A 23,478-nucleotide genomic window follows, 5' to 3' on the forward strand; every position below is an offset into this window, starting at 1 on the left:
CGGGATTAGAATTGAAACGAGCGCCACCTCGATCTCGTGGAACGCAATGAGGAACAGCCTAGCTTGGTTTCAGAGAGTCAATAAAATGAACGAACATAGTATGTAAAGATTTGCCTTGATCGCCTACTAAAAATCGCAAATAAAAACAAAAATAACATCAAGTAAATCGGGTCAACCAAAAGATCTAGCCGGGGTTGCATATGAAATGTACGCTTGAACCTATGTGGATTTGCTATACGCCACATTTTAGAGCAACCTCAAAAACCTGGTCGCCCAAATTTAAAACCTCTATGTATATGATTGTCTTGACCTCGATGATGACGAATAAATATTTATTTCTTGGATATGAAGGTCAATGACACAGACGTCAATTTGTTAACGTTTCGGCCCAGGTGGGGGCCCTCCTCAGAACGCATTTTTTTTAATATGATAATCTGGTGCAAGAATTTTTTGGATAAAAAAGCATGATGTGGAACATGCCGATGAAACAGTTTTGTAGGATAAAATTTTAAAATACACTATTACATTGTACAGTGTAATACGTAACTCCCAAGTACACATCATGGAGCAAAATTAATGGCAAGGAAGGCATGACATTGAATTTAGATGACCGTTAGAGAAGTTGACACAACAACGGTCGGACTAGAAGAATTAAAACCTCTATCTTCATTATTATGCTGGAAACTCAGAATAACGTGGATTTCGGTTTTTTCGGGATTCCTACGCCATTTGTACTTTGAAAAATATGAAAAAAATTTGAGATCTAGCGGATATCGATATACGTACTCGTGAAATTTTTCGTGCCAAACTCGAGCTGTGAAAAATCATTTTAGGTTTAAATTGTCGATCTACTGAGTTTGCAGAGTGACTAACTTCTTTTTTTCACAGTATGTAGATGGCGTCATACTTGCTTTCCTATCATTTGTTCAGATTTTTCGGAAAGGTGCGCCATTGTTAAAAAAATCAAAACCCGATTTTCAGTCATTTTTTAGGGAAATCCTTAAATATGTGGAGTCTTTGGAGTCGTTGCCGATGACTTATTTGACAATGATTGCTCTATAGTGCTACACGAAGCGAACCTTCCTGGATTAAATTCGATTCTGTTTATTTTTTTATTATTTGTTTTTATTTGAAAGGATTTGAGTTCCATCTAGATTATGCCCATGCCGCCCCGCCGGTAAGATAGTTTTCCTACCGACTGACAAAGATCAAGCTTTATAAATTTTCATACTTGTTTATTCATTTTATAAATTCTCTTGATGCGCTATCTGGTGGTTGATATTCAAGACAATTAACAGTTTATGCGTGGGCGTCAGGGACTTAATTGTTTCGTGTGGTTTTATGCGATATTGGGATCTCTGGCAGAAGCGTGGCTTAAGAAATTGCACCTAGCGGTGAAAATATGCACTAGAGTGAGTAGGTCATAGTTTACATAAACAAATGTAGACAACTGTACTTTTATAAAAAAAAACATCTTGTTTTCGTAATTTTAAAATATGTAAGAAAAGGGCAATGTACTGAAAATCAAAGTCAAATTGCGACACATAAACAGTAAAACTTATCGATGCTACATCGATTATGTGCCCAACTCAAATCGATACGATAGCATGAAGCGCTATTATCGCGAATGTGCAAACGGGAGTCGTATCGTTGGGTGTTGTTCACACGTAGCAGCAACAATTTATTATTTATCTAATGCTCGATATCGCGAAAATTATAAGGCCTGCAAAGGTATTGAGTAGAATTTTCGAAACCGAGCAGGTCAATCCTGTTATCAATGATGATAATGATGAAGACTGAATAAATTATGTTGTACACAGTTTTTATATTATATAATTTCGAATCCGTTTGATGTACTTCTTAAACAGATGAAAAATTATTAAATCTACAATATTATAAAATCAGAAACGAATTTGTTCACTCATTCAGTAAATAAGGGAGTATTTTCAACTATGTCGAGGAATTATTCGATCACGGAAATATGTCCCCGATGATTCAATTGAAATTAAGTTACTTTTCCCTCAAAAACTATTGAAAAATCAGTTTTTGAATTTTTTAACAATGACGCACCTTTCCGAAATTCTGAAAAAATTGAAGAAAATGAAGAATGACCCAATGTGCAAACTGTGAGAAAAAGAGGTTAGTCATTTTTCAAACTCAATAACAGATCGACAATTTAAACCTGAAAAGATTTTTCACAGCTTGAGTTTGGCGCGAAAAAATTCTCGAGTTTATATTGATATCCGCCAGAGCTGAAATTTTTTTCATATTTTTTAAAGTCGAAATCGTGTGGGAATCGCGAAAAAACTGAAATCCACGTTATTCGGAGTTTCCAGTATAATAATAAAGATAAAGGTTTCAAGTTTGGGTGAACCAAGTTTTTGAGGTAGCCTTAAAATGTGGCGTATAGCAAATCCAAATTGGTTCAGGGGCATATTTCATATGAAACCCCGGCTAGGCCCTTAATGACTTTTTTGTAAAAAATAATATCGAAGAAAAACATATACCTAAAAGTATACAAAAAATGATTTAGAATTAAGATATCATCCTTAAAAAATACCACTCAAACTTCTGAATGAAAAAATACTCTTACTAAAAACAAGGATGATCACACAAGTACGTTTAATAAACAGTACCATGAGAAGAGTAATCTTCAATCAAAAGATTCACAGATTTTCGCTAACGTCGGATTGTGAGTTTTGTCACAGTGAAATGTATTGCCCTTGCCGCAATAGTCTAAGGCCGGAATTTTATTATGTTAAAAGCGAAATAATGGGTGAAAACGACTTTTGGCGAAACCTTCACTACAACGACTCAACACAAGAGCTGCTCAAACTAGCACTGTATATGGTGCGTGCTTTAGAATTAAGGTCAAAATTTGCGAACGAGTGGCTACAAGCGAACACGTCATAATTGTAAAACATCTTCTCCACCTCCGAATTCACCTGTACTAAATAGAACACCTAAACATGTGTACTGACTTCATTGTGAGAGCAAAATTTAATAAATAAATCGAATTGAATATTAAACTAATAAAATTATTGAGAAAAAGAAATAACCACGAATGGTTCAATCTTTTCTTTTTAGTATAGTAATTTTATACGTTTAAATTATTTGAAATGTAAAATGTGGAATGAAAAGATATTTATTTTACTTTACTACTTTCTACATTAATTATGACTTATATGAGTCAAAAACATCTGTAACAGGATTTCAGCTTGCACGCTACGGATATAACGCTAAAACGTGAAAAATTTGCATTTTTCATCGCGAGGCTGGAACTCACGTGATAGGGAAGATGGCATGTTGCCACTTGGCAGAAAGATTGCTTTTTGGGTGCTGAAAAACACATGAAATTTTTGCGATGATCGAAGGTGACGTTTTTGGAAAACTCAATTTCAAGAAAAATTTACTTATTCAGTCTTTATCTTCCATTTCAGAGAATTTCCACTGAATCACAGTTTACTAGCAACAAGCTTGAAACTTATGAAATACAGCAAATTAAAAAAAAAAAAAATCGTTGCATTGGATGATTGGGGACGAAATAGCGCCAAGTTGAAGACATGAATTTTTTACACAATTTATTTGCAAATTTCAAAATGACGAAACAGAAGTAAGAATTCGTTTTTCGTCAAAACGCAAGGCTACGTGTCTCATAAAATTGCATGAAGATTGACATGCTAAAGTTACAAATTTACCGAAGGTGGTCGCCATGAAATGGTCGGCGATTCAGATCATCGTGCGAGGTATAAAACTTGCCGACTTTGCAGTACGCTAAAAGTGGTAATACTGATCTACAAGAAAAAAATGACATTTTAGAACTTAGCTTGCTGTACAAATTTGATAAGAGACATTTTTTCGATATGTATCACAAGAAAGGAGAAAAAATGGAATGCTAAGTTTCAATCTCTCAATTTTACGCCCTAATTGTAGAGCGTAAAAAAGTAACCAAAAAGTATCCGGTGTAAATTATTGTATCACGACGGGGATCGAGTTATCGCAAAAAAAGAAAATTTACCTTTTTTTCAATATGGTGGAGAAAGCACACAGGACATCTTGGGAATCTTTCTAAGCCCCCTCTACACAATATATAACGATCAGCCTGTTCTGTTCACTCACATTTTTTTGTCTTTTTTCGGACAGAATAACTTGACTACTAAGACTAAACTCGAAAGATCGGTATAGAGACTGTGCGCGAAATTGACGACAGCGCCAAATCGACCGTATTTGTCCCAACCGATGGGCATTTTGCCCTGTCCAATCCAATGGCTCAGCAAAATTATAAATTACCGTTGCTACGCCATGGCACGAAAGTGATCAATCGTTATGAATCGCCCTTTTACTCGGTATTTATGAGACTATTATAACAACTGGTAGCGCAACAATTAACCTTCACTTTTCTTACACTGGGAGAAAGCATTTTTTATACATAAACTTTTGATTTTTTTTTTTTAAATTACGATAAGTAACTACCGGACGTGTAAGTCCCATCAATAGGGATAAATTTGACCATTCGTAGCGCTAGTTGCACTCACGCTCGGTCCGTGTAAGTGTAAAGTTTTTGATGCAACAATATTCGTCACGTAGAGATCCCCTATCCTCGATCTGCTCTTTGTGCGGATTTTCGTACCCCCATTTTCGCTTCGTACACTGCGCGTCGAAATGCGTGAATCAGGCACTTCGCACACTACCAACAGGTATGAAAAATCAAATCTCGGACATTGAGTTGAAGACAATCCTTTTAATGGTCTGCTTTCATCTCAGCTGTAGCACATCCGATAATTCTAGTTCAATTTTATAATTAAAGGTATTCTAGCTTCCTGTAACAATCACTTCCATGAAAATTTATATAATATTTCTTTGTATTTTTATGGACAGAGAAAGAAAGTCATGGAGTCTGAGAAGATGTGGAGACGTATCATTGCAGAATCCTTTCAAAGAGATCTGGATATTTTGAAAAAGCAATGCACCACAGGAGAAAGTCTGCAACGGCCAATAAATATATATCCCTACCTAAAAGTTTTGGATGAGCATCATTACATTGATGTTATTGCAAAAGAAATTAAACGATTAGCTACTGGTTCCGAAATGTTCAGTCCTTCTTTAAACACGCTGACTCGAAATCTTGGCCACAATATATTTAGAAAATATGAGGTAATGATATTCCTATTACCTGGCTTGTGCTTTCAACGTATAAGTTGTATTGTTCCAACTAAAAATTTTCATCAATAGTGCGTAGCATCAAATTATTTTTGACGCATAAATCACTAATTAAATTTGTGATTAATCTCGTATTAGATTGAAATGAAGTCAAGATACGGCGTGAGTAAAAAGATATTCCGAATATACGGAAAATATTGTGATCGGTATTTAAACGGATACAACGGAATGAATACACGATCTATCTGGCAAAATCTCCTCCATGAAGAAATACACAGTGGCCCGACCACAGACATACAAATTACAGAGTGGCCATCAACTGTTTTTGGAAGTCTCGGTCGATTTTTGTATGACATCATTTTGAGGGATATCAAAATTGATGTCAATTGTATAAAAAACAAAAGTAAAACTGAAAGATATTTGCCTGCGTTTTACACTGTCTTTAGAAACACTCGATACGTAATTACGCAAGAGGTAAGTGAATCTACTGAATATTCATATAACTTACGTTGTACAGAGAATCCTACGAAGCTTGATCATGTTTATAAATAAAACATTTAATACTGTAGATAAAACCGCATCCAGTCTTGTCACGAATATACAAACAAGCGCAGCTCGATACCTTGGATTTTGATACCACAGATGTACCATCAGTGATTCCACCAGTACCCTGGCATACTGTCCACCATGGAGGATACTTGGTAGCTGGTCAAAAAATTATAAGACTGCCTTACCAAGCTGTAAGTTGTAGATTTTCACAGGCCACTTAATTTTTTATATCTTGAGCACAAAATTGTTAAACATCTTTCATTAAGAAATGCGATTATGATAGTATTTGTCCTATGGACAAGGCGACATTCGGACTGTAAATAAAGTAATAAAAATAAGGAATATAATTGGTTCTGAGTTTAGGTTCAGCAATGGCGAATACTCCAAAGTATACCACAACAGCAGATATACCCTGTTCTAGATTGTTTGAATCAACTGGGTAGTATACCCTGGAGAATAAACCAACCTGTTTTGGACATCGCTGTGAAGGTAAGCGTTTTTTGATATATTTGCAGTTTCAACGCGTTCGCATTCAATTGCCCAATTTTTCCAGGTATTCCAGAATGGCGGATCAAAAAAATTAGATATTCCAGAACCACAGTCTCCCGTAGTCCCAACTGTAACGGTTGATGCGAATGCATCAAAGGAAGAACGAGTCAAGGCTTCGAAAGCCCGACTGAAGGAAAGGCAGAAAAGATCAGATATGTACTCTCTCTGGTGTGATACTCTTTACAAACTGTCCTTGGCTAATCACGTAAGAAACTATTTTCTCTTTTAAGGGCATCGGCAGGGGGGGGAGCACCCCTTCCCTGGAGATTCCAAAAAGTTTGGATAGCGCAATGAGAATTAAATGAAAACGGTGTCATTTGAAATAGCCATTAAAAACACATACTGAGAAAAAAACGTAATTGACTTGAACAAAAACTAATTGAGTAGGCCAACAGGGTAGTTTCTTTATTTAAAATATATGTGCTTCGGACACATGCTCACTATATATTTTATTGCAAGAGTGATAATGTTAACAAAAAATCTGTAACTACGAAGTTTTAGTTCGAATTAGTGCTACTATCTGAAAAAAATACACACCATATCAGGCAAACTATAGGAATTGCACTTCCTCTAAATAAAAAAAAGTTGAATAAATGTATATTCGAAACTGGACTGTTTTGTTTGATAATGTGATCAATCCTGGAGAAAAATGCGCAACACATTTGCTATGTGCTGCATTACTACTTATTGTTCACTTAAATTTGAACGTTTTACTCTGTTGCAGTTCAGGGGCCAAGTATTTTGGTTACCACACAGTTTAGATTTCAGAGGACGTGTATATCCAGTCCCTCCACATCTGAATCATTTGGGTTCTGACTTGGCACGTTCCTTGATGGTCTTTGCTTTAGGAAAACCCTTAGGTCCAGATGGGCTTGATTGGCTAAAGATCCATATTATCAACATAACAGGACTTAAGAAAAGAGAATCTAACGACGAGCGACTGAAATATGCAAATGAGCTGTTACCAAAAATCTTAGACAGTGCAGAAAACCCGTTTACGGTAAGCTATTTTAATTTCCTATAAAAAATTTTAGACCAGCAGTGGTGAGATTCAAGTTCTATAAAATAAAGTTTGAATTAACTAATAGCGACGTTCCCAAACGTCAGTTCTCTGAAACACCGACCCCCCAAGCCCTGAAGGTGCGAAATCCCAAATGTGCAAATTTTCGAAAAATTTAGCTCTGATATCACTTAGTCTCGAAAAGTCAAATTCTGAAATAGCCAGCCTGTATTTAGTAGCTTTAATATGAAGGTATTTTTATAATTTTGTGGTACAGTAGAGCTGTTAGTTAGGGTTTAGACAATTCAAGATTCTATTTTGGAAGTTGCGTATTTGTGACAGTTGCACTTTTGAATTTCCGAAACGTTTCGAGTTTTGGTTTTGAGAAGTTTCAAACCCAGTATTTTGGTTTGTCAGAGCTGTTGTTATTCGAAACATCAATTTTCCCTGCCATGCGTTTATGTTTGGTGAGAACAAATATGAACCTTGTAAAATGCATAGGTACAGTGCACTCCCTCAACAGTACCACTTCTCTACTTTCATACTTGGTTGCGGTCCCCCACCCCTCCCTAGACCAATTTTTTCTGTCAAGCGTAACTCTTAATGGTGCGGCGCATAAAATGCAATATCTCGCACGCTCGCGGGTCCTCCAATTAGCGGAAAACCGCTTCTCCTTTTATACCGTAGCGGCACTATTGAGAGAGTGCTTGAAGTAATCTTAAGATTTGGTCAGGTTTAGAAATAGTATTTAAAAACTGAATGATAATTTAGCCACCTCCTGATTCGGGCTGAGAGATAATAAATGCGGTATTTCTGGGGACCAACTTTTATCGTGCAAAAATTTACCGAGCGTATAATATTCATTTTTAGCGTGATGACGCGATCGCGAAAACGGTTTCCGAGCTGCAGCCATCACCGCGCAAGTCGGTTTAACGCGCAAAATTCAACCACGCAACAGCAATTACCTACAATCTACACTGTTAAAAATGTTTGATGGAAATGTGCTAAAATTGTAATGGAAGTTTTATCCTCTTATGGAAGAGTAAATTTACTCTACTTTTTTCAAGTATTCTTCGAAAACTAATTTTTTGAATTGACTGTAACATTACCGCAAACTTACTAGTATTAGTGCCGTAATTTCAATAAATCTGGGTATTATTTTTACAATTATGGATTGCAAATTTAATGGATGAGGAAAAAATAGATGTGGAACGGGTGTATAATTGGTTATTAATTTTTTGTGAGCACAGACAACATCTTAATAACTTATCATTCCTTACAATCGATGAAAGCGCATTTTAGATCGATTAGAAAACCTATCGCATTATTTTTTCCTAACCGGGGCTCAAACCCCGTTGTTTGCTCGCAACTTTCGGATTACTAGTCGGACGACCTACCTACTACACCAAACTATGTACTTCATTTGATTATTAATGCATTGTACAGTTCACACGAGCATGATAGATAATACGGTCACCAAAAACTCAATAATAAGATTATAGTTTTACAATTCGTACTCACAATACAATTTCAATGAATATACAAAAATATTTACTGTTGCTAAATAATTATAAATCGCGCAACTTTTCCCGTTGATTGAAATTCTCAAACTCATTGGTCAACGTAAATTTCAAACATGTATCTACGACATATATGTTGTTTTCGTATGTTCTTAATCATGTATAATCTCATATTGTCATGAAATTGTTCACTCGGATACGTTCGAAGACAAGCACTTGAATACGGAAGTGTCTGATCAATACACCGCAATGCCTTTGGCAACATTTTAACCAGTTTCGAAGGATATCTGTATCGTCGAGACAAAGAATACGAAGGTAAACGGTATGTCAGTGCATTAAATATGATGTGTATTCGTGCGCCGGCAGAAGCAAACTTAGTAGTCAAGGAGCTGGCTGCCATTTTAGTAAATGATTTGTTTGTTTTTCATATCGATAGGGATGAAAGTTCAGATCAATACAAATCGATTTGGTCCAGTTAATTAAGGTCCTACGTCCCTGCGTTTTTGAGTTACAGCGCTTCAAAAATGTAAAAAAAGGGTACTAAATCATGTGTTCGTGTCTGCCTCTAGGACTGATGGTCAGAATCATCCTCAAAACGTTGAAAATCCAGAGGCAGACATGCAGGGCCCTGCATTATCACGGGACGTACTTGTAAAAATGTAAAAAAAAAGGTCTACTAAATCATTTGTTCGTCGTTCTAGTTGCGTCCATTCGATTCAATAGGACTACCCGAATACAAAAAAAAAGTTGGCAGACATTTTGGTTACTGATTTTGAGGTGTACCATTTTTTGAAGTTCACGCAGAATCAAGGGAAAGTGGGTATTACGGCTATTTATTGTTGGTATTAATAGTTTTAGTATTATTATATTATTCAGTGTTTTTTATTGGATCCAATAAAAAGAAGAAAAAAAAACAGTTTATTACAACGTCAGAAGTAACACAACAGAAGACACAAATAAATTTAAGGATGTATGTCATGGATCGTCCCAGCCAAAAATTGTATACGATCAGACTTTTTGTACTTTGTTACTTAATAAAAATCTAAAACATTCGGCATGCTATGAACAACAATCATCAATAATAATATTGCCGAAAAGTAATTAAGAAATTGTTTAAACAAATAATTATTCAAAAATTTATTATATATGTATAGGTGTATACCTACACATATATCTATAATGTATAGGTACGCCCTAACTCTCTACGGAGTTATAACGTTCTCACTTTCTTCTCTCTAAGAAAGAAAGACAAACTATACAGTTCATTTTATACCTGCGGGACGGCAGGTAACAGATTTAGAACCCGAATATTTGAAATACGTTTTTAAAATTGTTCCTATCAGTTGCTTGTATGTAACATTAATTATTTTCATTAACATTTTGTAGGCGCAGAATTTTTTACTTCTGGCTTGGCGCGAGCGTAGAGTTAAAAAAAAAATTATATTCAAATGGTCTGCCTTTGGAAAATCAGGGGTCTGGATGTCTGCCTCTGGATTTTCAACGTTTTGAGGACGATTCTGAGCATCAGTCCAAGAGGCAGACACGAACAAATGATCCAGCACACCTTTTTTTTACATTTTTAAAGCGCTGTCAATTGACAACTCGCGCTACCATGGTGGCAGACCATTTTTCTGTGGCCCTTCACATTGTTTTTAATCGAACAATTCAAGTCTGCCGAGCGAACATTTTGTTACCTCCTCCAGACTTCATATTCCTTTCCCACACTCTTAGTTACCTTACGCTCTGTAGTCTACTCTTATCGTCCGCGAGTCAGCAGATTCTTCTGTAACTCGCGGCTAGCTTGCCTTCTACATCCCGCTAAACTCGGCAGATCCATCCTAGCACTCAAGCAAGACACCTCTCCCTCTAAACCAAAACCATACCTTTTTCCCTCGACCGACTCCGTTGCATTGACTACTAATAAACAATCAGATACTTTAAATCGTTTACCTTCCCTTAATACCGATCCCGTTCTATTCCATTCACTTCTTGCATTGGGAGTAGTAGCACGCGAGTGCATAGTCCACGTGAACGGACCCTATAATAGGCAAAAAACACCTTGGCTGGGCGTGGAGTAAGCTCCGATTACCGCTCATCGGAGCCTACGCATTCTACCCCGTAACAATTTCATATACACTTTTTTAAATCATAAAAAAAACTTCAAAAATTTACTACTACGAAAGTCAGAGGTCTGGATGTCTGCCTCTGGATTTTGATCGTTTTCAGGATGATTCTGACCATCAGTCCAAGAGGCAGACACGAACAAATGATTTAGCAAACCTTTTTTTTTTCAAATTTTTTAAGCCCTGTCAATTGACAACGCAGGCCTGTCAAGGTGGCAAACGCGGTCCTCAATGTTTCTCATGGTACAAAAATTGACATTAATAATGTCTGCCAGACGAACAAATCATTTAGAAAATTTGGCAGCCAGCTCCTTAACTATAGCATCATCACTCATAGAGCACTCAGAATCAACTTCTAAACACTGCTGATGCGGCTGCGTGCAAAGTATTGGAGAATATTAAAAAGGTTGCTTGTGAAACAACGGAATTACCATAGAACGTTGTTGCAAATTTCTGTAGTAATGTCAATGCAGCCGTTATCGGAAAGTTATCGAATTAGTAAACTCTAATTTCTACGTTATACATGTCGAAGAGTTGTATGACATCCACTATTATATCGATAACATGTGGATTGGACACTCGATGGGTAGTGGGTGACACCATCAGCCATTATACCCTACAAACATCTGGAATCAGTGAGTACGCTTACACGGCGCTGTTATTCCGGTTTTGCTGTGGTCGACATAGTAATGTCAGATTTAAAAATGCGTGTAAATGGCGCATTACCCCGGATATAACAAATTTACATGCATTTTTAAATCCGGTATTACTATTTCGGCCATAGTAAAACCGGAATAACAGCACCGTGTTAGGGTACTCAGTATCAAACTGTCGAAGCCGATCTTCATAAGATAAATAATTTCACGGAATCATGGAACAACACGTTCAATCGGTTACCAGGTGCAGCGCATTCAACAATTTGGAAATTTAGCGATGGGTTGAAGCAACAGTAAATTCTTACTGGTCTTCGTCTGGTACATGTTCGCAGTAAAGAAGTGTATAAAAAAAAAATTTGATCTTTTTCCGCACGATTGAAAGTTGTTATGGTGCGATACAACGAAATCGCGATCAGTTACCTGCGGGGAATCTGCCACAATACCGATTAAAATTTTGCGTTATAATAATATATTGATTCTTTTTCGCTGAATTTACCAAGGCATTTTATTATCCACTAATTTGTATAACTATCGACAAAGTTGTATGATTTATGTTGTAATTGCTTTTGCGCGGAATATGAATTGCGCGTGATAATTCAGGGCGGATAAAAGCTGCGCTGTAATTGTACCATAGCCTTATAGTAGACGGAGAGCGGGTGAACTTTTTAGTTACGTCATTTTATAAACAATATTTTCCATCTTGTCGTACTCTCTTAACATAGCTGATAATTGATTCGGAAGTCTGCCTGGCCTCCAGTACTGGAAAACGCGGTGGGAGGGGCGCAAAAGGGTTAAAAAAATCAATTGAAAAACGTCATTTCATAGCGCTAATTTTTTGTGTGGTAGCAGGGAATGATATTTTGAGTTGAATAGTAAAAATGGCAGACACCTCGGTCGCTGGAAAAATGGCGGCAGACAACAATAAAGACGCGCGAAAATGTATCCAACTTACGTCATACTATAAGGGTTGGAACAAAAATAAACTTCTACAGGAAGTCATCCAAATTCTATATACGAAAGGCAGACAAATATCTTGACCCGAACACCGTAGCAGACAACGAAAAAGACCGGTAAATCCGCGCAGATTTGGAAGCGGGCGCTATAGTTATTTTCGATTACCAGAATTTTATTTCGTTATATTGTTATATAGCAGGGTGAGCATATGTATTTTTAAGTATTATTCATAATTATTATTGTTATTATTATTATTCATTATTTTTTTTATTGTTATTATAAATAATTGATTGTGAAAGTATAAGTACATTTTTAAAGCAGAAATACGAAATACTATAGTGACAGACTGCGCGGTCTGTGCACCGAGCTGACAATGAAACGGTATAAGAGAGAGAGAGGGCAACTGCTGGGGCTGGCCCTCACATTCTAATCGGTGACTTGGCGCGGGAAACACGTAGACTTATAAAAATATACTTCCCCGCTTGCTTTACCGCATTCCTCGCCTGGCATCTGCTCCACACTAATTCGATCGTATAATATAGAGCGGGCCGGTCCCAGAGCTATCTCTGTCCTTTGGTTTGGGCTTCAGCAGCCCCGTAAAACCGCACAGTCTATTTCTATAAGTCGCTGAATTGTACTTGCGCGATAAGTGTCGCGCGCATAAAGTATGCGCATATAGTTTCTGCACTGTAACCGATCGTACCCGTAATCCTGTTTGGAACACTGTTTTGGACGTCGTTCTTGGAATTTAAAAATAACTATTCGAGTTTCTGTTATAAACTGCTTAATGCATTCACCTATGAAGGAGCTTCAAAATTCTTGAATTGTAAACAAAATTCATATATGTATTGTGTGTATTCTATACCTTCCTGCAGACTACCGTATAAAAAATTTCTGTAATTGGCAGGCAAATCTGCAAGCGTTACGTTTAGCTACAAAAAATATAAAATAGAACAAAGTAAAAAAATTTTGAATGGGTAAGAAATTATTAGAATTTAGTAAGTCAATGCGTCTCTATACTCAACCAAGATGTTATTTCGGATAGCTTTGAGTTTGATCTCGTCGCTGCTCTCGAGTTAGGGAATGTAGAAAAGAGTAAAAATTGACGCGAGGAAAATTATATTCGAGTGTATGATGGCTTATTGGAATTAGTTATAAATGTTGGAATGGAAGTTGACTTGTTGGGAATGGATTAGACGTATACTTGATGGAAGATGTATTAGAAGTCTACGTAATGAAAGTTAAAATTCAAGTGGTCTTAGGACAAAGAGTATGATTGTAAAAAACGTGGCAGAATCCAGAATACTGGAAAATAGAAATAGTGCAGTAGGCGCGATTACAGGTGGCGTGAGGTTAAATAGAAGTAATACAACAGGGTAAAGACTATGACGTTATTACGAGGAATGTAGACGAGTTGGCAAGTAGAGGTAAGAGGGGGTTACAAAAGATGGAAAAGACGTGTTGCAGTACACCGGATGTAACAGTGCATAACATTTTTTAAGTCGAAACGATCCATTAGTTATCTTTAAAGGGGTATTCCGATGTGACAGCTGAACTTTCAAGCTTTTTTTTTTTTATTTTGCGAAAAAGAAAACAAATCACAACGTTTTTGTATATTATTATTGATGTCTTGAATAAAACAAAAAAACACTTTTTTCATACCGTTTTCATAAGGCCCCCTCACCACATTAAAATATTTTCTGTGAGTTATGTACTCGTGCGATAACTGTTTGTTGGGTCGTTTATTTCAAATCTAAGGTTAAAAATTCAAAGTTCAAAGTAATGGATATAATACAGTGGACACAAAAGTCGATAATTGATTTTATTTCTAAAATCTGTATATTTATAATACTTCCGTTCAACAGTCTACCCTGGACTGTAAAGTATTCTTTTATCTGTTTCAAATCGAAAAGATGTTCTGTCGTCGATTTTCATTTTCGTTAGCAGCTCTGGCTTCTTTTAGAAGTAATGACGCTAGTTTCTCGTGAGGTTCAATTCAATGGAATATGAATGGACCAATGAATCCAAGTGTGACTGACTTCACTTCGAATACCTGACTTATTTTATAATAATCTGAGACTCATATTGACAATATCACTTCATCTTAGGGTGAGAAGTGGTGGCAAGAATCTGAAGAGCCGTGGCAAACGTTAGCTGCTTGTTTTGAAATAGCAAATGCTGTGAAGTCGCCAAAGCCGTCTGAATATATTAGTCACTTTCCCGTACATCAAGATGGCAGTTGTAACGGATTGCAACATTATGCAGCACTTGGAAGAGATGAACAAGGAGCTGAAAGTGTTAACCTTGTTCCACGGCCGAAACCTCAAGATGTCTACAGCTCCGTTGCTGCCCTGGTAATAATATTTATTGATTGTAGTTTAATTACTACAATAATAATCTAAGATATTTTTCATTAGTTATACATTTGCTTAGGTTGAAAAAGAGAGACAAAAAGATGCGGAAAATGGAGTGAAAATAGCACAAGTTCTAGATGGGTTAATTAAAAGAAAAGTCATCAAACAAACTGTCATGACTACTGTGTATGGTGTAACACGATTTGGTGCCAGACTACAAATCGCTAGACAACTGAAAGGTGCGTCAATTATATTTTACTACTTGCACATAACATTTGAATACGAAGAACCGTAACGGTAACTGACTCGTGTGGTTGTAACAATAATCAACCAACCCTTGCAAGATGCAAATACCTATCTCTTTAACTACTTATTACGTAATTTTAAATCTTAGTAAACAATTTGAACCGAGAACATTGGAATCACTAAGTAAAATTTAATTTCATATATCGGATTATCGGGGTCCGTGGGTAAAGAGTAACCCACAATTGATCGACACGATTCCATCGAAACGTGACAAAATTTATCAATTGAACACGCAGCAAAGCTTTTAACAAAAACAATGGGGTATGATAATTAAGAATAGGAAAACAAAGTAAACTATTTGGTGTTATGACGATCTAGAGCCACTTTGTGGTACGTGTTTGAGGTACGATCACGTCGCACTTTGACCGTAAGCTGAAGCATTTCTGGTATTTTGGTTGCTTTTAAAGCCCTGTAAAAGGAGCGTGCGCACTGAAGTTTTCAGGTACGTGACGCCTTAGTGTTAGTAGGAGGGTAAATTTATTTCGTAAGCAATTTTTTGCGAGGAATATAATGGCGATAAAAGAAAAACTATAAAAATGAAATTTGACCCGTTTTTAATTTTTGTTTCTTAACTAAATTAGTTCTTTTTTAATTCTTAATTAAATTACAGTGACTCATCCTCCGATTAAAATTCGGCTTATTAAATTACCTAAGTAATTCCAAGAATTGAAACTTATTTACCACTTGCAATGAACAGGTATCGTAGTGCATATGAAATAGAAGTTTTTCCTTATGCACATAAATGCATCGAAATTTTGGAGTTTCCATTAGTTTAAAGTAGGCTTTTGAACTGCAAACAGTACGGAGTGAAATTTATTTTTGAAGTGAGTGAACGAGAAACCAGGGTTGGCATGAAAATTCCAGGGGAGAGTCTTCGAAAACGAAAATTTGTTGGCAATCAGTATGTAATTGCAGAAAGTGAAGTTAGAAACGAACATAACGAGTCAGGATAGCGATGGTAAACTTTTGCATCATGAAAGAAATTGACGAGCATTGCTGATTTTTTGTAGTGAATAACGAAATTGGATATGAGATGATAAACTTTATTATCGATTTTACTGATATTTCCTCACTTGTGAAATGTAAAGAGAGTGCGAAGACAACGTCGATTTCGAAAGATACAATACACGTGGATCGGCTTTCAAATCAAAATTTCCTATCAGAAGTGTGAATATATCGCATCGCGCATTGGGCCCAACATAGGACAAGTGGTTGATATTATCATAAAATCACTCAAATGTGCTGCTTGCAAACAATGGAAAACTCATTCTAGCATTCAAGAATATAAAGAAAGGCTGGCAAACCACGAAGACAAATGTCAGGTCACACATAACGGAAGTTCGAAAGATCTTGGGAGAAATACGGAATAAAATTATCTTATCTGCTAATAAACGGTTTAGAGTCGTGAAAACAACCCTCCTGATTTCTTGCTGCGCTTGGTGGATTTGAATGAAACCAACGCTGAAGTGTTTCTATTCTTAATAAAACTTATTTAAAAAAAAGAGTCCATAGGTAGAGCCATCTTACGGACTTGAAAATCGCGGATAGCTTTGCTTCATGCGGCCTATAAGCCGTACGTTTTCATAGCACTACATCTTCGTTGACGGACCGTTTTCCTAATTAAACAATACCGTTGGTCGACAGTAGAGCCATCCGACGCTTCCCTTACAAAGTTCATTAAAGGTGCTGCTAGGGGCACCTGGCTGTTGGGGTGATAACAGGTTCGAGCATCCCAATTTCTATAGGACTTCATCTTCATGGCTGCGTGCAAATATATATCGTACGATCCGCTACCTTGCGGTTTGAATTCGAACCACTCTTTAGACTACGGACTGGATACTAATATGTAAAAGAAGAAACATAATTGGGCTCTTATCAACCGAGTATAATTACGAGAATATTATTTTAGCATATTAGTTTCTATTTTCTTGCTTACAATGCCCCAAGTAATTCCATAGATTTAGTTGTTTCGTAGATGTAGTAGAATTACTCGTACACATTTGTTGTTTATTTATTTTACAGAAACTGGGAATCGAATTTTCCATCTTGGACGGAACATTGTTATATGTAAAAAAAAAATACGTAGAATCCAAAAAAAAATTATTGAAAATTTTGAAAAATTCCATAATTCACAAAATTTTGATATTTTTCTTTGAACCTTAGCTACGACAGCCTAAACGTTGCGAAAAAATTTCGGAACATTTGTTTTTCAAAAAGTTAGATTCAAGACAAATCCAAACACCTCCTTGTTTTTGTTGATGCGACTTTTCAATTTGGAGATATCGTAAATCAAAAATTCGTGGATTTCGAATATTGTAAAATTTGGGCATGCAAGAACTCGGAAACGGCGGCTCGAAAAACTGGGAAATAAAACAGGGAGATTACTCTCACATAGTATAATAAAATTCTAGAAGAAAAATAAAATCGAAGGTATTGAGGTCTGAAGGTGGCTAACTTAACGTGGAATGCCCCATAGAGTGCTGTACGTAAGCCACACAAGCAGCGGCGCCACTAGCGACGACTAGTTGTTAGAGTGATAGCTCGTTCGAGCATCCCAACTGTTGTTGCTTCAAATAGCTTGCAGGACTCCGTCTTCGTTGCTTCTACGAAAGAAGCTTGCTATTTTCAACAAAGAGTATCTGTAACAACTACTTCGAGTAGGTTCGTCAATAATGAGGTGGATTACGAAAATGCTGTGTTTTATTGAGATTTAATAATAAATACAATTTACTGAGAAAACTTGAGTACATATGTCAGTGTTCTCTTCGCGCGAAGCTGGAATAACTGGCGTCTCTCGCGGAGACGGCTCTCTAGAGCCCGCTTGCTACCAACCAGGTCGATAGATGGCGCCACATGGTGCTACATATCTTAATAATTAACTCGAGTACGAACATTAAACACTAGGAGATTGACGATGAGAAGTTCTTCGATTCTTTCAGAAAAATATTGAAAAGAAAATGGAGTGTATAGAGATAGATTTTTTCCTTTTCATCCCGTTCTTTAAAGTGGTGAGGTGAATTTAAATTACAATTGTCTACTTGTTTGCTTGGTGAAAGAGTGCTGTATAATTTAAGAAAACAAACCTGCGAACTTCTAACATTCTAACAGGTGGAGAAGGAATCATGGAGGGAGAACAGCCAGCGAACGGGGAATGACCGTCAGAAGAAATGGAAGTAGATATGACACAAAATAAAACGAAACACTCGGCAAGCGACTTGAACAGTAACGATGCAAAAAATTATTTAAAAATGTACCCTTGGAAAGTAATTTTACCCATGGAAATCCCATACTAAGCCAAATAGCCAGTTTCCCGCCATAGCAGATTCAGAGAAACAAAGTCAAGGTCGAGATCTAAAAATAAACGAACGCCAATAAGTAGACTGCTATGAGGATAACAACAAAGGTCCGTACGGAATATGAGTAAGAAAAATCAAAATGAACAATACGAACTGAACCAATACAAACTAGGGAGCATGCTATTTATACAAATCTATACTAGAAATTAGAAAAAAAAGGTATAAACAGAGTCGAGGTTGTGTTCAAAAGCTCTACCGAAGCTAATAGACTTTTGACTGACAGGCAGCTGTAGAAGCATAACCTTGAAACGTTTCTCCCCTACTTTCGCTGGCATACACTGAAAGAAATTTTATTGCAATATTTGGTTTTCCGCATAGCATTTTAGAGACAAACGAGGTACAATCATAAATATTCCTAGAATAATATGACATTATACTATTTCTATATATGAGCGAAAGCGCCAAATGGAGACGACATTTTGGATAACCCATTCATGGAACTTTTTGAAATAATTCCAGGATATAGTCCTCGATAATTGACATGTACATAATTTTTTTTAGATTTTTTCCTCCATTATTTCGGCTGCAATTATACGGGACATTTCATCACATTTAGTTGTTTTTTTTTTTTTTTCATCGTTCAACTTTTCGGTATTTTATAGGAAAATAAAAATATTATTAAGAATGCTTGTTTTTAGGAAATTTTCTCAGCTTTTCGAAAACAATATTGATCTTTTTCTCGAACTTGCATAAAGTTCTCAAAGTTGAGTTTCAAATGTGAAAAGCTGTTTTTATGGTATTGCGCATGGATTGACATTTTTTTCAATATTTTTTTCCGAAAGCTGAGAAAATTTCACTAAACATATGTCAAATTCAAGTTGGGTTCTCTGTAAATACGGCGAAAATCAATAAAAATGCAGAAATTCAATTATTTAGAATTTTTATTTTTATGCATATTTAAAAATTGAAAACTATTGATCATTCAAGGTTTTTTCCGTCTTTTACATAGAAATACAATGTGATCATATGTTACCAATAACCCGCATCGGAAAATAGTTATTCGATTATTTACAACATTCAAAAAAAAATTATTTTTTGTAGTTCTAAGATATAGTATCATCATTTCTCAATCAATTTACACACGTGGATAATAACATCAGAAATAAGGCTTTAATATTTTTAAACATATTCGTTCAGTTAAATCGAAGCTTTTTAATTTTGCGGTGAGCAAAACAATTTTCATTTACATCTTGAAAACTTGCACGATTGAAGAATTTGACGAATTCGATATAGGCTTAACTGTAACGGAACCTAGGTTGTTAGGAATCGGTGAAACATAATGCAGCGCATGAGTCCCTTGCACTGTTTTTGAGTAAGATGCTCGTTTATCTAATAAAGGTTTTGAATTCAAATATTCCGTATTGTCGATAAACACAAAATCAATATTTGGCAGACCTTAAGTTGCCCACTTAAACAAGCCATACGGTGTAAGAATTTGTTCTTCCGTGCCCATTTGTAACGATTTTTTTCTCGCATTTCGCTTGATTGTCCCTGCCAAACCATCACACGGTCCCCTGCCATGCGAGATCGCAAAAAAATTCCAAACAGCCTCGATATCAAAGTCATTCTGATGATAACACAAATTTGTAAATGCGCTTTTATCCTTAAACTGCTGAGGCGTTCCATCACTAAAGTAATAAATCTTTTTGACTAAAGGGAATTTTTTTTTATCAAGAAAACGAAATAAATTCAATAAAAATAACAAACAAACGAGAATATTATGTTACGTTAATAGGAAATTGACTTTTAAATAATTCAAAACTGTATTCTTAAAAATTGTAATTTTTTTTAAATTTTATACATAATCAAATAACCATTTTCCGATGCGGGTTATTGGTAACATATGATCACATTGTATTTCTATATAACAGACGGAAAAAACCTTGAATGATTAACGGCTTATGTGGATTGTAAAAGAATCCATTAATTTTCAATTTTTAAATATGCATAAAAATAAAACTTCTAAATAACTGAATTTCTGTATTTTTATTGATTTTCGCCCTATTTACAAAGAACCCAACTTGAATTTGACATATGTTTAGTGAAATTTTTTCAGCTTTCGGAAAAAAATATTGAAAAAAATGTCAATCCATGCGCATGTAGTAGAATGCGTAGGCTCCGATGAGCGGTAATCGGAGCTTACTCCACGCCCAGCCAAGGTGTTATTTGGCTATTATAGGGTCCGTTCACGTGGACTATGCACTCGCGTGCTACTACTCCCAATGCAAGAAGTGAATGGAATAGAACGGGATCGGTATTAAGGGAAGGTAAACGATTTAAAGTATATGATTGTTTATTAGTAGTCAATGCAACGGAGTCGGTCGAGGGAAAAAGGTATGGTTTTGGTTTAGAGGGATAGGTGTCTTGCTTGAGCGCTAGGATGGATCTGCCGAGTTTAGTGGGATGTAGAAGGCAAGCTAGCCGCGAGTTACAGAAGAATCTGCTGACTCGCGGACGATAAGAGTAGACTACAGAGCGTAAGGTAACTAAGAGTGTGGGAAAGGAATAAGAAGTCTGGAGGACGTAACACGCAATACCATAAAAGCAGCTTTTCACATTTGAAATTCAATTTTGAGAGCTTTATGCAAGTTCGAGAAAAAGATCAATATTGTTTTCAAAAAGCTTAGAAAATTTCCTAAAAACAAGCATTCTTAATAATATTTTTATTTTCCTATAAAATACCGAAAAGTTGAACGCAGAAAAAAAAAAAAATTAAATGTGATGAAATGTCCCGTATAATTGCAGCCGAAATAATGGAGGAAAAAATCTAAAAAAAATTATGTACATGTCAATTATCGAGGACTACATCCTGGAATTATTTCAAAAAGTTCCATGAATGGGTTATCCAAAACGTTGTCTCGATTTGGCGGTTTCGCTCATATATTAATATTATCTTGACAAGCAAGAATTACTATATGATCTTTGAAACATTTTTATAAATGTTGTGCATTTCGTTACCCACTATTGTACTTTTCACGACTGTACCGCGATTGTCCCTAAAATGCTATATTTTATTGTACTTTTGTGCATGGGGAAAAGCAAATATTACAATAAAATTTCTTTCAGTGTAGAAAAGCGATAGCGAAAAACATTCCAACTGACTTCAAGTGATCATGTATACAGTGAGATTATTATGAGATTTCGCAGGGTTTTTATTTTTTTTTATCCTAACCATTGCAGGTACCATTCTGAAATTTTTTTTGCAGACTCTTTACCCGATAACAGACATCCTGTAAAATTTCTACCGAAATCGAAACTATGTTATTAGGTTTAAAAAAATGTTATTCTCATTTTTTTGCCAAATTTCAATTTTCCTTATGCAAAAAAATTACGATGTTGATTTTTTTCGATAAAGCGGAAAAAAAGCTTTTATTTTTATGTTTTTTTTGTTCGATGAATATTTTTTGAGATATAGTGTTCATAATGAAAAATTGAAAATCCTGAACGGACCCCATAAAAAATCTATAAAAAATCATAAACGTTCCTTTTGACTAATATTTCAAACTTGCGGATTCTGAAAAAAATTGGAGAGGTTGAAAAATAAAAGTGGCCCGGTTCATAAAGAATCCTTCATAGGCGTGATGGTGTCTCCGCCATGTGTCTCTTTTTTAATTATTTTACAATCATTACCGCTATTTCTCTAATTTTGGGTTTCGCCTAGGGTTCGGAGAGCCGTTTATAACGAGCATGAAAAATGCCACATTATAATACGTATAAAGTGTAAAGGCAAGGAAGTGGTCTGCTAATTTTCATAAAGAATCGCTACGGAGCACCATCTAACAATTAGTAACTAGTGAGTTGTTCGCTGTCTTGAAACTGTATAGACACATTTTATAGTCGCACATATTTTTTACATAGTAATGGCCGAAAAATGGGTTATATACACCTGGGATACCTAAAGCTAGGGTTATGTTTAAAAATTTGTTTCGTGCTTATACATTTTATACGTTTTATAACTCAGTTTTATTGAACAACCATTTATATATCTTTTGAAGTATGAGTTTATCTATATTGTGTGAAAATTTGGTTCGAAAATTTCAAACGGTAAACAAGTTGCAGTCGTTTTTCTGGGACGTGTTTTTGTTGCTAGCGACTGCGGTACCAGATGTGCCTTCGCTATATTTTATCTGAAACAGAAAAAAATTCAATTTTTCGGATAATGGTCGTCTTTGTAATAAAAAAGAGGACGTTTCGCCTCAAAATTGTTCACTACTTATGACGAAAAAAAATCTATGCCAGGCATTGAAAAACGGTTCGACAAGTGATAGATTATTGTATGAAACATAATTGTGCAAAATTAGATCCCGATCAGTCCAGTAGTCGCGGAGATATTTCTGGTACCGGTTTTAAAACACTGTTTCGAGAAGAGCGCATTTGAAGTTTTGAATACAGTTTCCACAGTACGACTACAATGAAATAACTGGATTATTTCAAACTTTCATGAAATAGTCGATTCCTACGCCATATGGCGGAAGATTTTCCGAAGATGTCGACGCTTCATGAGATCTTTTTTTTTTTTGGTGTGTCAACTTCATTCTTCCGTATTTTGGTGCCGTCGTCGATGCTGACCGGTTCCGTTACAAAACGCAATAACTTCGACATTACTGCGAATTTAATTATAAAATCTCCAGGTTAGACACTCAGAGGATAGTACTTTCGAATAAGCCCCTTTTTAAAATATCGATTTTTTTTTTACCAACCCAGGTGTATGTACCCCCTTAATCACAAACTGAGCATCTGAAATTTTTCAATTTGTCATATTACAGCAATCTGTATACCAATCGTATTGATACAAGACTTCAATAGAAGTTCTTACATTCTGTGCTTTAGAAAAATATGTATGAATAAAGTAATTGGTCTAGTCTTTTACATAGCTTACGTCATGTAGTAATCAGGATTCCTTAGTGGACTCGTGATATATTTGTAACTTATTGAGCGCAAGCGTCTATCA

The 23,478-nt window shown here is 35.8% G+C and overlaps 1 protein-coding gene across 8 annotated transcripts in view; it reads left to right on the forward strand.

The window, feature by feature from the left end:
- The window catches only part of LOC107225141 (DNA-directed RNA polymerase, mitochondrial), a 105,394-nt gene that overhangs the window by 67,019 nt on the left and 14,897 nt on the right, over nucleotides 1-23,478 (forward strand). For 6 of the 8 annotated variants that reach the window (XR_006903301.1, XR_006903302.1, XM_046734024.1 and 3 more), the window contains 8 exons: nucleotides 4,879-5,154; nucleotides 5,299-5,634; nucleotides 5,730-5,900; nucleotides 6,073-6,198; nucleotides 6,263-6,463; nucleotides 6,983-7,258; nucleotides 14,620-14,865; nucleotides 14,945-15,104. Coding sequence is in view for 4 of the 8 variants with exons in the window: in XM_046734024.1 (XP_046589980.1) it covers nucleotides 4,879-5,154; nucleotides 5,299-5,634; nucleotides 5,730-5,900; nucleotides 6,073-6,198; nucleotides 6,263-6,463; nucleotides 6,983-7,258; nucleotides 14,620-14,865; nucleotides 14,945-15,104 (1,792 nt within the window). In the remaining 4 variants the exon portion in view is untranslated. Of the gene's footprint in view, nucleotides 1-4,878; nucleotides 5,155-5,298; nucleotides 5,635-5,729; nucleotides 5,901-6,072; nucleotides 6,199-6,262; nucleotides 6,464-6,982; nucleotides 7,259-14,619; nucleotides 14,866-14,944; nucleotides 15,105-18,279; nucleotides 18,592-23,478 lie in introns of all 8 variants that reach the window. The other 2 variants (XR_006903303.1, XR_006903304.1) reach the window with 2 other exon arrangements.

The sequence above is a fragment of the Neodiprion lecontei genome, chromosome 3, assembly GCF_021901455.1.
Source record: "Neodiprion lecontei isolate iyNeoLeco1 chromosome 3, iyNeoLeco1.1, whole genome shotgun sequence".
NCBI lineage: Eukaryota > Metazoa > Arthropoda > Insecta > Hymenoptera > Diprionidae > Neodiprion > Neodiprion lecontei.